At 36.7% G+C, this 15212-nt stretch overlaps 1 protein-coding gene across 2 annotated transcripts in view; it reads left to right on the top strand.

Annotated features, from left to right (window-relative positions):
• The first annotated feature begins 7491 nt into the window (after positions 1-7491).
• Positions 7492-15212, top strand: part of LOC113671049 (protein polybromo-1) — a 32368-nt gene continuing 24647 nt past the window's right edge. Inside the window, exons 1-8 of one of the 2 annotated variants that reach the window (XM_027187256.2) lie at positions 7492-7792; positions 9456-9553; positions 9814-9871; positions 10238-10415; positions 10859-10884; positions 12004-12142; positions 12529-12692; positions 14330-14398. In XM_027187256.2, the coding sequence (XP_027043057.2) occupies positions 7658-7792; positions 9456-9553; positions 9814-9871; positions 10238-10415; positions 10859-10884; positions 12004-12142; positions 12529-12692; positions 14330-14398 (867 nt within the window). In that variant the 5' untranslated portion in view covers positions 7492-7657. Of the gene's footprint in view, positions 7793-9455; positions 9554-9813; positions 9872-10237; positions 10416-10858; positions 10885-12003; positions 12143-12528; positions 12693-14329; positions 14399-14669; positions 14811-15212 lie in introns of those variants that run through there. The other variant, XM_089207565.1, reaches the window with a different exon arrangement.

The raw sequence follows: 15212 nt of genomic DNA, 5'->3' as shown, positions 1-15212 counted from the left end.
CATTTTCCAATGGAATTCATTTATCAAAATAGCTATTTCCCATTTCATATATAAAAACATCCATCACAACAGCTTAGGAATTTGTTCAAAATAAATTCATTCTCAGTGTATTGTAGAATCAGCTAAGGCACCCCTTTGTAACCAGTTGTTGTCTCCGGAATGCAAACCCATGCACAAATGCTTATTTCATAGCTTTTGTCATCAGTAAACATGCTGTTCTCAAAAACTGGTTCATTCATCTCACTATTTATACAAAAACTAATAAGTGCTACTCGCTTATTTTAATGGTGTGGTGTTACAGTATGATTACTCGTCATGACTACATCTTGCTCTAACTCGTATGCAAATTTTTCTATGAGAAACCAGATTTGCTTCTTGTTTCAATATTTGTCGAATCATCGATCAATGTTCACCAAATTGCTCAAAAAAAAGGAACAGAAAAATTAACTGCAGGATACATGTAGTTCCAGTTTGTTTAAGACTCGCTGGCGCGTGTAATTAGGCAAAACATCGAGATGGCAATAATTGAACTTGTGTAGTCAACTTACTTATTGAACTTATGAGTCAATGAACTCAAAGCAGTCAGAAGTGGAAACTCGTGATGATACCCTCCTTTTACTAAGGTCGCGGTCAACATCAGAAAAAAAATTTTGCGGTTCATCTTATACGCCATTTCTTTTTGCTGCACAAATTGGATAGACGAAATGTTAGGGGGGTTGAGATAAACTTCTGTTTGATCCTCTTAAAATGGAAAGGATAAGACAGATAATCTTTAAATTTTTTCTGTTAATGTGAACGCAGCAAGAACAGTAACATGCTTTGTCTATAAATTATCTAACATGTCCCATTACCACAAACACATAAACAAAACAACATTCTCAGAAAGGAAACTGTACTACTCCTAACTTGGCTCAACATTTGTCACCACTAGAGTTTGTTTCATCATTTTCTTTTGCTTCCAAAGATGGTGTTGTCCCCCAGTGTAAGCAATCTACAAACTTTTCCTTACCTAATGCTTATCATCAGCCAGTGCTGGCAATCTATTGTTTTGGAATTTTTCCATGAGAGAAGTGCATCCAGTGATTTCTTTTTCCTGAAAAGCAGGAGCTGGACAGACGTGAATCTGACAGACATTTCAAATTTACAACCTAAGATTAAAAAGAAAACGTCAATTAAAAAGATTTGATCTCTCTTCTCTTACACGAGTCTTTCAAGTAGAGGGCTGCCTAAGTAATCCATTTTAAATAGCAGTCAAATGTTGAAGATAAATGATTTGTACCGCGGGATGCTGTACGACGATCAACACTCAGGATATAACTTACTATGGCTCCCAAGTTTACGTGTACGTCTACATGTACGCTACATGTACATGTAAGTCCATGAACTGGTCAATTTTTAGATCCAAATTTAATTTTGCGCAGCAATCAAACGATGAAGATAGAAGATTCATACCGCGGGATGCTGCATGATGATGAACACTCAGAATAGTCAGAATAAAACTTACTATGGCTTCCAAGTTTACGTTTGGGCTAAATCTCAGAGTTCAATTACTGGTCAATTTGTAGATCCATGTCTGTGGTTAACAAATACTTCGCCGCTTTTCAGTGCACCCGCGACTGACAAATTGAAATTTGGCGGAGACAAATTTTGTTGAGAGTAATTGACAGGGTCGGCCAGGGTTTTTGGGTATTCGGTATTCAGGGGCGTTTTAAATCGGGTATACGGTATATTGCAGCTTAAATATGGGTATTCAGTATATCACTTTCTTTGAATTTCAGGTATAAAGTATTCAAAGCTTCGATTATTTTTGGGTATATTTGGAGGAATTTGGGGTATTTTGGGGTATTTTGTCGATTTTTTTTCGGGTATATTGGTATTCCACTACCCCCCCTGGCCGACCCTGAATTGAGGAGCCAAACAAACTTCCAGCGCGCCCGGGCTTACACACACCCTTTCGCACCTACCGAGAACGAATCTACGCGCGAAATTCTCATGATCGGGAAAATTTTAAAACATAGCTGACACATACTGTTAACTTTGACAAAAATTACAGTTTTCTTAATCCAAGAAATGTGTGCAAGCATGAGGCTGTTCGGAAATCTTGCCCGACTAAACACCACCGTGCAATCGATTTCAGCCGAATGATAACTTACGTAAATAGTTAAATGCAATATCGCTTTTGAAAAGGTTACCTGTTCTTCCAACATTTCTGAAGTATAAGCTTAGGCTGAAGTTACATATGCGACCACACCGACCGCCAAACAGAAGAATATACCGCTCAAATATTGTCAGCTCTAGCCTAAGGAGAAACTGATAATTTTGAGCGTGCGCTGAGTTTTGAGGTGCGCGCCAATCGATAACTTGTTTCCAGATTCTACTCCGCCAACCTAGAAGTAAAAGGGGTAAGTAGTTTCCAACGATCCTGTAGTGCCGTGTCGGTGGGGTGGTGTAACAAGATAATTGGGTTTTATCAGCTGAGTTGATAATGTAATTTGGCCACAGACGTTTCGAGCGTTAGCCCTTCATTAGAGCAAACTGTCAGCTTAGAAACTCTTTACGGTGGCCAATTTACATCAACTCAATTGATAAACCAAATAATCTAGAGCTGAGATGTCGGTTGTCTCAGGAGTCATCCCCTTGACTATGACTATACCGCAGAATAGGCGCAATATTCTTGAGTTTTTCGGGCAAGCGAGAGACGAGAACGAAGCACGAGTCACGCACGAGAGGGGAGGACGAGAGCAACAACATAAGGCTCTTCGAGCTAGGTTACTTCCCACCCTCAGAGGCCGAAAAAATAGATTTTTCTTTTATTTGAATAAACTGAATTAAAGAATTCAACCTAACTTTTCCATAAACAAATTTTCTAAAATCTTTAAAAGCACTTGAGTTATTTAGAAGAACGTATTTCCAAATAAAAGTTCTAAAGTCAGGAAGGTGTCATGATCTCGGACCTGGGCGAATCTCTAAGGAGAATTTTCGCGGCAACCGCTCATGTTGGGACTCATTTTTCATGTTATTTCCATATTTTATTTACGTTGCGCACACGACAAAATTCACACGTGGAACTCTTTGCTTCTGGAAAAATCTTCAGGGAAAATCAAAGGCGGAAGAAAGTCCTCGGTCAAGAAAAAAAAAAAAGTCCATTGAAGAAAGAAAGAAAGGAAGAAAGAGTACCATTCTGTCCAGATAAGAAAAAAAATTCCTTTTTGAAAGCGACTGGTAGATCATGAAGAGGCCCTGATAGAGTAACTTGATTTCAATAATGACACCGAGAGCGATTTTATTGCATATATGTACTTCGTAGATGTTAAATAGTATCACTCAAAATCAAGCAATTCTATCTCTGCTTTCTTGTTCTCTTCTTCCTTCTTTGAGGCGGACTATTTGCGACATTTCCAGCATTTATGTAGCTTATAACGGCAGCTAAAAAGATAGTTTGCGTTGAAATGTTGAAATGGTACATTAGAGACCTTAAGCAGTCAGGACGGCTACGCTAGGGAAGACCTCGACTAAAAAATGAATTTCTGCCTTTACTTAGAATTTAAAAAATGGCTGCATTTTGTTTACCGTCTCATACGGCGCCACACCTCAACTTCAGCATAGCACATAAAAGAAACGTTGAGCTCCGAATGGAAGTTAAAATAATTTGCCGTCGCGGTTTCGTTTCGCAGACGACACAAATTGAGGGGATTTCACGTTGCTGTTTTGCATGGGATGGATAAGAAATGCACAAAGTTTTAAAACGCACGTGCTGAGCTATTGTTCTGTAAATTAGATCTTTTGTTTTTCCATGTACTTGTTGCCGTCGCCGTTGTGGTTTACACAAGGTCCCTATTAATAAATTGCAAACGTATTCCTAGTCATCCAGATAGATCCCGTGTCTTTCAGGGACTGTGTTAATGCTACCTTTTTCTCGACTGAAAGAGCCGGCCGATTAGGAGATTTCGAGTTTGCAAATATATGTGCCTCCAGTTGTTAACAGTGGTCTTCGAATACTATGCTCGTCATTCGAAAAACTTTCTTCCACTTTTCTTCCGGTGATATGAGTGTATTCACGTTTCGCCACCACTAATCTGTTCTTCCTTTGTTGACCCATCTTGTCCGTTTGTTTTCGTCGGTGTCGCAGAAGTTTCAATTCCTGGCATTCTCAACGATTAAATTTCTCTTTCGCGCAAAGCGAGTCACCACGAAGTCCATATTCCTCTTTTTATAGAGCATGCACAAATGTAAAAGGCCATGTAACTGCAGAAATGTGAATAAAACAACCGTTCAACGAAGGCAAGGCCTGAAAATTACCGCTTTGATCCTGGCTGCCCCATTTTAGACCATTTTACACTCGACGTTTGAACAGTAGACGTGTGTAGTTCTTTCTAACAGCATTTTACGATACTGACTTTTTTTATAAACCAAATAAAACATTTCTACACGTCATTTGTGATATTAGACTTTTCTATAGAAATAGGAAAGAAACAACCATTTTTAAGATTGAGAGTATTTTCTTTATTCTTTAGACCAGTTACGCAAAGTTGTGTACAGATTTTGAGAGACAAGCTATTTGGAACTTAAGTGTACACGAGACTCTAAAAATGGAGTATGACAGCCATAACCCGCTTCTTTTTTACTATTCAACTAAGCAATAAAGAATGAAAGTGGCAGAAAACCCTATTTGAGATGTCCTAATCGACAGACGACTGATTACTAGTAAGATTACCGTGCTTTCTTTCATTTTAATAAAAGGGGCCGATTTCTTGGAAAAAAAATGTGATGATGCGTCGGTGGGGGAGTATAACTTGGTTTTTTCAACTGATTTGATAACTAAACAATAACCGCTATTTGGTGCGAAAATATTCACGGATAACTGTGAACTTCGAGAAAGGACAAATACATGAGCATGTTTTCGCGCAAACCAGAGGCTTTTGCGTTTATTTTCCTATATATATTTTGCAACGCGCGTGAAAAAGTGTTTTCGAACTGCTTACTGTTTGATGCGTGAGATGTTTTCTGGTCTGACTTTATGAACAAACATTTCCTTCTTCTGTAACAATGCCGGATGAAACACTCTCTCTCGTCTTGAATGAAAATTTAGCGAAGACCTATCGTCATGGGTGTGAAAGTTGGGTGATATCCTCAGATATAACCCAGTTTTAGCTGGGAAATATTCGACACTTGATGTGTTTAGACCAATCGCGTGCAAGAAAAATTATTTGATGATTCATAATTGTGGGTATTCTTTTGGTCTATCTCAATGATCGTGAGGTAGGTTTGAGATGAAAACTCGACGAGCTGGCTGTAAATAGGTCCTTTTTCTTTCATAAAAGTATTCTAACCAAAGTTAAAACGATGTCACTTTCTTTTAAACTCTAGCTTGCTTTAAGATTATAAGCACATAATATAAAACTAAAATTAAGAAAAAAAAGTCCCGGAGGAGTGATTTTTTTGCCCTATTAGAACTAAATAAAGAACTAAAAACTGGCAACAATACAAACAAAGCTAAGCAAACCTAGCAAAGAGTTAATCGTTGAATGACTTGGAAAGCTTCAGATGTTGTTTATGTGGAAAAAAATTTAAGAGGTAGTTAGAAAAATTACTTGTAAAATTTAAAAAACGATCTCTGGCTAAAACTTTTAAAAATACGAGCTTTCGGCTGTTTGCGCTACAGCCTTCAACGGGTAAAATGACCGTTGAAGGCTGTAGCGCAAACAGCCGAAAGCTCGTATTTTTAAAAGTTTTAGCCAGAGATCGTTTTTTAAATTTTACAAGATGTTTCATCCTGGCTGCAGCCCCTCTATCTTTCTAGAAAAATTACATTTAGATGATAACTTTGGTAACGATCTGAGCTGAGGCTACGCATGTGTTTGCATCTGTTAAGTTTACCATCTCTACCATTTCTATCTACAAACATTACGCTATCGACACTGCTGATCCTAGCAGTATGCAGGGCGCGTGTCATATGAACTTCGTAATAAACCTCCCTCACCGTAGAGTCTCTGTGACTCAATGGTCGAGCATCCAAGCGCAAATCCGAAGGTCTGAGGTTGGATTCCTCATGGGAACGCAGAATTTTTTCTTTGTCCCACGCCCGTGACAAGACTAAAGCCATCTTTCATATGAAATATCTTTTTGAGGCACCTCTATATTTCTGAAATCATTATTTAAACTTCAAGCTGTGATGAGCCAAGAGATTATAATGTCTTGGATGAGCTCATTTTTCGTTTTTTGTGTATAATGTTATTATGTTAAATATTGTTTACGCAATTGTCTCGTCACAGGCAGCCCAAGCTCACGTCTCGAGAAAAAGATGAACGCGCTGTGTGACTCGGTGTTAAGTTACGAGAGGAACCGCACGTTATAAGGAATAGTATAGGGAACGAAGTATGGTCGATTTACAAAGATACGTATTTCGAAATATGAACATTTTTCTCGTAAAATCAATAAAACTTATTCATACCCTGTGTATCCGTTGTATTTTCTGGCCATTTCTGCCGTTTTAAGCTTGCTTTATCATCACTGGTATTCACGTCATCTACTTTAATTACGTTGGTAAAATCTGTACAGACTCACACCAACCAACTCGCGCACAAAGTAAGAAGACTATATTGAAGGCTTGAAATAATATTGCGATCGATTTTCATCGAGAAATTGGCCAGGAATATTCCACAATAGTGCAAATAATCGTGAAGGCGGATCGCAGAAAAGCGATTGCGTGACGCTCGGTAAGCTGTAAGATGACATGTTATTATATACCAGACGTAAAAACTCTTCAGATTCTTAGTCTGCATTTTGTATGCAGTCTGCAGTCTATATTTTGTATCCGGTCTGCAGTCTGCTGTCTGCATTTTGTAGTAACAGGTATCCGTGGCACATATCAGTTTATTTTTGGTAACCGTTATAATTTATTCGCAAAACACACATAATCTACCACAAAATACCTATGAGTGAGGTAATTCGACATTTTCGTTCTTTCCCAAATTAATATTCTTCTCTCCTTTTGTAAGAATGTAGACATCACTCACAATGTTTCAAGTAATCCAACCACCCTACAAAAAAGTAACTCTTGCATGCATAGCATGCTTATGTTTTGAAATAGGTGTATGCCCTTGGCCAGACTTGAGCGCACTATTTCAGTATAATAGTCTGACACCCGTAGTATCACTACACTTGATTCCAAGGATCCAGTACCATCCAGGTATCCCAGTTACCCTGCTCGCAGGGTCTAGTTTTCTCTTAGATTAGCGTGAGCTTTAAAAGCTTCGAAAAGCTGTCAACCATAGCTGTAATGATAACGCACTCGTGTATAGTGAAGGATAACCTCCTTCAGCGTTCTTTATATCTACAGTTAGTTGAGTGTTTTGACTGTCTACAGTCAATGAGGGTCGTTAACCGCTTGTCTGTAGTGTTAAGCAGAAGCTTCGTCTTTCGATTGCCATTGTGAGTAAAAGCTAAACCTCCAGTACCCCACATGAAGTAGTTAATCTTCTTGTGCAAATCTGCTGATACGTTGCGGACTCGAGTTATTATGTCAAGCTCCTCTTCTCGAGACCGCAACGTGTCTTGAAAGCAAAAGAAAAGCGAGGCGTAGAGGGAGAAGAGAGAAAAATTGTAGAAGCGACTGTGCGCGATTGGAAGGAAGGATCCTGAGCAGAGCTTCTACAGTATGACGAAACGTAAACGCGTCGGTACCGGTGGTCGTGCGTCAGGGTCAGGCCTGAAGAGTCAAGATAGTGTGTCCGAGGGATCAGAAGGGCGCGAAAAGAAACGTCGAAAGCGATCCACATCGCCAAATGACCCAGTAAGCGTTCCTCTTTCTTATTCCCGTACTTGAATTAGATTTAAGAAGAAAGTTTGTCAGGTTCTAGGGGTCCTCGTCGCCAAAATCGGGCCGTTTTAAAGTCTGTTTTGAGAAAACCATATCATGTCATTACTTTTCATTAACTTCTTTTCTTAAGACAGCGCATTTGAAATTGAACGAACAGAGCCTGATTTCAAACACCGTGACAGAAATTATAGAGTGACGAGAGAAATTAGTTAAGTCCTGATTTCTGCTCTGTTTTCCAAAGAACCGAGTGGAACCTGGGCGAGAACAATACATTTCCCGGGACTTTTAACCTAATAAACCCATGTTAGGAGAAGAAGAGAAAAGTTTGTGAATAACGATCCACGAAGCAACTGATTTACAGGCATTTTGAATATTTTTCTAACATCCAAACTGGCTCTATCACATTATAAAACCTGCAGAAATGTGTTGTTAGCTTGTGACAAAAATGTAAATAGGGTATAGCAAAGATAAAAAAAAATGTTGATTTTAATGCTGGAAGAATAACAGGAGTTTAGTCTTGGAAACATGAGTTGTTATTGTTTCTGTTTTTCTTGTTTGAACATTGCCATTGCAATTAGGTTATTGTGTGCTAGACTTTTAAGGGTGTAGGAAACAGTGACATATGCAATGCTTTTCAGGGGGACTTTGGTGAGCAATTCATAGTGGTGTATTAAATAATAATAACTTATTGATTTATAGTGTGCTTTTTAACTGCTGAGGGATCAGAAGTGCATAAATGTTTGACAGAAGAATAGGAAAGAAAAAAAACTTTTGCCTTATGGGCTAGCTTTTAATTATAGCTCAACATTTTAGACAACTTTTATTAATGGACAGTTACTCCAGTGGTAGAAGTCAAAATGTTGTTATGAAATGTTGGACATCACTTCAAAAATGTGTGAATGTTATATCTGATCATAATTTGTGTGAAATTGTCTGGATAAAGTCAAAATTTGGTTGCATAGTGTCTGATGATGACAGTCATTTCCATTCCTAATGCTGGATGAAATTGTTTTCAATTTTTAATATAATTATTAGTGTGGCAGTTGAAAACTTAAAGATTGGGTTCTTTCTGCTGAGGTGCACATCTTTTCTTAAATACTAAAGTCTTTATTTAGGTACAGAAAAGCTGGCCTGAGAATCCAGGTGACAAAGCCAGAGATGTTAGCAATAGGCAAGCTTCTTTCCTAGTCATCTTCCATTCACATGGAATATTCTTGACCCATTCTGATTTGTTCTAACTCTCAAAATTAAGGAGAGTGTACATGCTTGACGCTTGTAGAATGTACTCATAAATAAGTCATTTGGGTAGTCAAGCCTCGTGGATCTGCCATAGATCAAAGCTAGACAATCATTCTTTTCACAAGGTCTGAAATATTAAAACAGAATGTAACTGTGAGATACTGTTGAAAGCTGCATGAAGGATTTTTCCAGTATTTCCATGATATAATTATTTACTTGTGCTTGTGTGTCATTTTTGGTCTGTGGAATGGGCAAGACTCTCTCTTTCCCTGTGTGACAATTTGTGGAAAGGGGTAGACAAGGGTTGAGTTTGAGTAGTAGAGGTAGTTTTATGATCCAGAAAGATGAATCACTATATAACATGAAGGGTTTCTAAAAGTTGTTTGTTTGTGTACAGGCTGACATTTGTGCAGAATTATATGAAATCATCAGGAATTTTAGAGATGACAGTGGAAGAATTCTTTGTGAATCCTTCATTCGATCGCCAAAGAGGAGGTTTGTTGGTTTTTTTTCCCCTCACATTGTACATTTTGTGCAGTGATTCATAAAGAAGTAATAATTCTGATGAAAGATAGTATTCTGGTACTGATGAATTATCTCAAGAGTGCTATTATGATGAAGTTACATGAAGTGATTTTTATAGTGATTGTTATAAGTTATCAGAGAAACACTGTAAAACACAGGTACAGCTTGCTACATTGTATATGATGTTATTATCATTAATATTTGTTACTGTGACTGGTTTTGCTTTTTAGGAACATTCCTGAGTACTTTGAAGTTATTTCAACTCCTATTGATTTGTTGAAAATACAGGTAAAGAATTATTCCAACCTACACCTTAATACTTACATGTAATAAAAGCAGGTTCAATCATAGCCTTCATTCCATTGTTTTAAAAGATGAAAGTAAATGTAACTTATGAAAGTCAGTTTCAGATTAAGCTGAGACCAAAACTTGTATGGTCAAGGAAGTTGTTACAATAACAACAAAATTTTATTTAGATTTAATTTGCTTTTTTCTGTTTTCCTGTGTATTGATTATACAAGGATGCATGTATGATTTAGGTTTCTAAAGATAACTTCTAGGTCTCCTCTGAGTGCTTGATGTGAACTCTTTCAAGAAACCTTGGGAGAGGGCAACGTTGGAGTCTGTTTAAGGGATTTGTTTTCTCTTTATTAGCAACGTCTGAAAACAGATGAATATGAGGATGTTGATGCTTTTAGTGCTGATATTCAACTGTTATTTGATAATGCCATCAAGTTTTACAAGTCTGATGTTCAGGAACACCAGGATGCTATTAAACTCAGAGAGGCTTTTGATGAGGCAAAGACAAGACTTTGTACTCAATTGGATAAAGGTAGTGTCCTATAGCAGAATGTAAACACAGAACTCCTCTAAAAGAACATTTGTTTACTATAGATATGTTTTGGACTAAGTGTGGCAAGGAGAACCACCAAAAAGATATCAAATATTCCATTCACACCTGGTCTTACACTTGTTTTTAACATGGATCAGTTTTAATAAATGCAGACATTGAATTTGTTTCTTTACTTAAGCTGCTTACTGAGTCTCGTCAACAATGCACTTACACTATTGTGTTGTATGGAAAGAAGGATATTTTGTAAAGCTCTCTAATATTATTATTTACAGTTACCAGTCTTCCACTTTTCTGTCATTAACCCGGCATCTATTATATCATACTCTGTACAAATTCAACAATTTTTAAATACTGTATGTAATATTCTGCAAGGGTCATGGAATATATCTCACAAACAGTAATCTTGTGTTTCATTGTTCTAGGGGAAGGAATGTTTGATGATGATATGGTATGTGAGTTTTAGTTGGAACTTCAAGAGATGATTCTTGCCAGGAATATTATGCATGACTGTGTAGACTTTTAGTTGCTGTAATAATACACATTTATACTTTCTCACACCCTTGATCACATAACTTTCCTCAAGGAAATTGTGAGGCCACAATTATAACCAACCCACAGAATATATGAAATTGTGAGCCAGCTTTTATGCCTGCTTACATTTTCTTTCTTTTTTGTGTGTGTGAATGTGTGTGTGGTATAACTGAATTGCAAACATTGCTGTCCACTGGTTTTCACTTTGTTTTGAATAACTAAATGTAGCCTATGTAAAGAATATCTTATTTTTTTGCAAATATTCAGCACTTCAATGGTTTTATGTTAGAAAATTAAACCTTCTTCAATGTTGACAAAGGATAATATATCAAAGAAGGCTCTCAGAAAAGCGAATGTTTTTGCAAAGGATACTTCATGTTCAGATGGTTTTCCCGACAACCCTCAAAATCTGTAAAATCAATTAGAAAACCCCTTTAAATGTAGAGGGAACAATACAAGACCAGTTTGACTAAAAAATCCCAAATCCACTTTTCTATACATGCGGCAAAATACATTACATCATTAAAATTTAAATCACTTGATTTGTATAGGTAATCACATGAGGCCAAGTACTATTAAGCATCAATTGCACTTGAGTTTTCAAAATTTTCCAAAATTTTGAAAACTCAAGTGCAATTAATCCTTAATAGTACGAGGTCTCATGGGATTACTTGTTTATCAATAAAGGGCAAAATTTATACGAAGGAAAATCAAGCGCGCAGTCTATTTTTAACAAATTTCAAGATAACGAACAGTTGCTATGCAACGGATCAGCCAATCATTAACAGGTAATCAAAATTATTGCCCTCTCTCTCAACCAATCAGCGCTCAGTAATTTTGTCCTTTATTGATAAGACCATTAAGTGCGCACCTGTAATTGAACAATAAAAATGAAAAAAGTCCATAATTACGAGTGCCGGGGTGTAAGTGCCAACTTACTTCTTTCAAAGTTTTTTATCAATTCCATAAATGCAGAAAAGGTTGCAACACTTCATGTAGATCTGTTATTAAGTGAGCTATTTGCTATTTTTGTTAGGAAGGAGATGGCAATGATGATGAAGGGGATGATGATGGTGATGAGGAAAGTGAGGATGAGGACAAGACAGACAAGGGCAAGCAGTTGTTTTATAAGGATGGAAATGCATTTGGAAAAAGACAGTCTGGTCTCCCAGCAGGTCAGCAGGCGGGACAGGGTTAGAGTCAGATCTGTTTAACTCCAGCATTAGGAGCTGCTTTTTTGTGTGTGGAGGAGATGGCAATGAGGTTATCCATCTTTGTGAAACAAGTAAAAGAGAACTTTGAGAAGTTAAAGAACCAAGCTTTTTGTTTTAAAATGTTTAAAGAACTTTTTCTGCAAACCTTTTTGTTAGCCGTAAGGTCTTCATTTTCTCTTCTTTCATATAGCATTTTTGTAATGGTCTTGGACCACTCATAAAAGGGATTCTGACATTTTTCAGTTTTTCAATCATGGCCGTTTGCTCTCTGTAGGTACCTCTTCTTCAATTCAGTGTTGTTAGATTAATTATCATACTGGGTTATTTTTCAATTTGGACTTTTTCAGATGAGGATGATAATGAATCATCATCCACACGAGATGATGACGAAGCAGATTCTGCCTCCAATGTTCTCACTTACTGTGGGGAACTTGTAAGTGCAGTGTTGGAAATGAAAGATAACCATGGAAGAGTTATTTGCCAGCTTTTCAAGAAGATACCACCTGAATCTGTAAGTAGCATTTTAAAGGAAAACATCATGAGCATAACAACTCTAAAGTAAGCACATAAGAGCTCTATGTTTTCTGAGTAAACATGCATGATATGAGACCGTAAAAGGCAAAACGGACACTAAGGGTTATCCGTTTGAACGGGTAAACTGTTTTTTATCTGTTCGTCATCCGTTCGAACGCCTAAAAAAATCCGTTCAAAGCATTTGACAAACCGTTTGAACGATTTGCATATCTGTTCGAAATACATTAGCATCAGTTCAAAGTATTGCGACATCCATTTGAACGGTTCTGACGTCCGTTCGAATGGTTTCAACATCTGTTTGAACAGTTTTTTCTTCTGTTTGGCTTGCCTGTCTGTTCGAAATTTTTACTCATCCGTTCGAATGGCTAAGCAAACTGTTCGAATGGCTAAGCAAACTGTTCGAATGGCTAATCAAACCATTCAAATAATTTATTCACCCATTACCTGTCCATTCGAAATTTTTACTCATCTGTTCAAAGGGCTGACCAAACTGTTCAAATAATTTATTTATCTGTTTGAACAGTTAGGCAAACCGTTTTCATGCTTCAAGGACCATTCATTAACCATTCGTCATCTGTATGTTTTTGCCGTTCGAACAGTTTTCCGTTAGTGTCCATTTTGCCTTTCATGGTCACATATAATTTGTATGTGCATTATGGGAAGATGTCTAAGTTTTGCAAAAAAGTTTATGATAATGTTTAAAAAAATTGGGTAATGTGAATCATTTGAAAACCATTTGTAAACAACTCTAATGTCATGTCCTACAAGATTCCTTAATGTTTACAGTTCAGGAAAGGTTTCACTTAAAAATGGTTTCATGAATGCATTTATTTATAAGCTCTAATTGGTTGTTGTGTTGCTTCATTATACTTCATTTATCTTTCCATGGTATACTTGAAAAAGAAGTGGATGAATTATTTTTACTTGTTGGGCTGAATCATACATGCAATTTGATTGGTTCATAATTATGATCTGTTACAGATGCATAGATGACATCCCCCCACTGACAACATTTTGTTTCTTTGTTACATGAAACAAGTAGATTCCATTTTGTTGTTGTATCAGAGATCACCAAAGACATCAAAAAGTTGCAAGAACATCTGTGACACTTTTTGGTTCTTATCATATTTTGACGTCATCTGTGATCTATTTATAAACAGGCACAGTGAAAAATGGAACCTATTTGTTCATTGTTTGAATAATTTAGAATTTTGCCCACATCTGAAACCAGAGCTTTCAACTTAGCAGATATTCATAATTATGAAGAAGCTAAGTAGAGTTTTGAAAAGTTCAATTTGGGTGCAAAGAAGCTAGTAATGTTGCCCTAAGCTATAATTTTATGATAGTGCTATAAGTCTAATGTGTACCCTTGTATAATTTATTTAAATACACATGTACCGGTAGTACTATACTAAAAATATAAGTAGCTTGCTCCGGTGAAATCTGACTATTGATTAGTGGTAACTTTTATTAGTGTGTTGTAAGTATGGTGTTGCCCTCTGCCTTTTTCCAATTTTAGTTTATTAATTTTAGTGATTGTTACTTGTATTTCACCAAGTGAGTTATTCATATCAGGATAGAAGTATCTCTAATAATCCCAATTCTTCCCAACAGCTTTATCCAGAATACTATGAGATCATCAAAGAACCCATAGACTTGAAAACAATTTGCACTAAACTGAGAGTAAGTATCTTTAATTCCCTTTGCACCCTAAGAGTAATATATACATCTTAACTCTCCCAACAGTTTAACAAGTTCTTGATTGTTCAGTTTTCAGCACCTTAGGAATTGTGTAGAGAACTGTATGAAGAATACATGAATATGAACATACTGATGTAATATGACTTGTTTGGTGTTTTCATTTTTCCTCATGTTCCCCTCAAAATTTGTTAGTTTGGATTAAAATATGTTCAGTGATTGAAGGAATATGTGCTTGATATGTTATGAAAAGAACACATGAAAAAGGATATCTTAGGCTGCAGGCTGTGGCATGAGTGTTGTTCATCAGGTTGGGCAAGCCTAAAAGCCAGAAAATGCTGCTGGTGGCTCAAAGATTTTGCTTAAAGTGAGACTCTCTTGGCGCTGTGTGGGAATGGTAATAGATGAAAAAAAAATAGGTTTGAAATCCAATAAATTTCATTTGATGCGACTAGAAAGTATTAGATGAATCATGCTAAAATTGTGAAATCAAACTGAAACACATCTATCAAGTTGTAGTTATTCTGTTTTCTTTCAAAACTGTATCAATGTTCAACTTGTTAACATTGGAGTCATGGCTGCCATTTTTGGGAGCCTTTTGTTTTATTTGTTCCTGTAAGTTTTCCTTGCATAAGCACACTCACTCTTTTGATTAACCCTTGAACTCTCAAGATCTGATTGCTATTTCTCCCTTTGGTTGCTTCACATTTCCTTGTTAATTAGTTACATGTATGAGAATTTGATGTTAGATAAAGATAACAACTTCTACCAGATAAGTTTGAGTATTGGCATTATTTGT

This window comes from Pocillopora damicornis, chromosome 5 (assembly GCF_964200805.1).
Source record: "Pocillopora damicornis chromosome 5, jaPocDami1.2, whole genome shotgun sequence".
In the NCBI taxonomy this organism is placed as follows: domain Eukaryota; kingdom Metazoa; phylum Cnidaria; class Anthozoa; order Scleractinia; family Pocilloporidae; genus Pocillopora; species Pocillopora damicornis.
The sequence above is the reverse complement of the archived record's forward strand: the minus strand, read 5'-3'. Positions and strand labels throughout refer to the sequence as shown.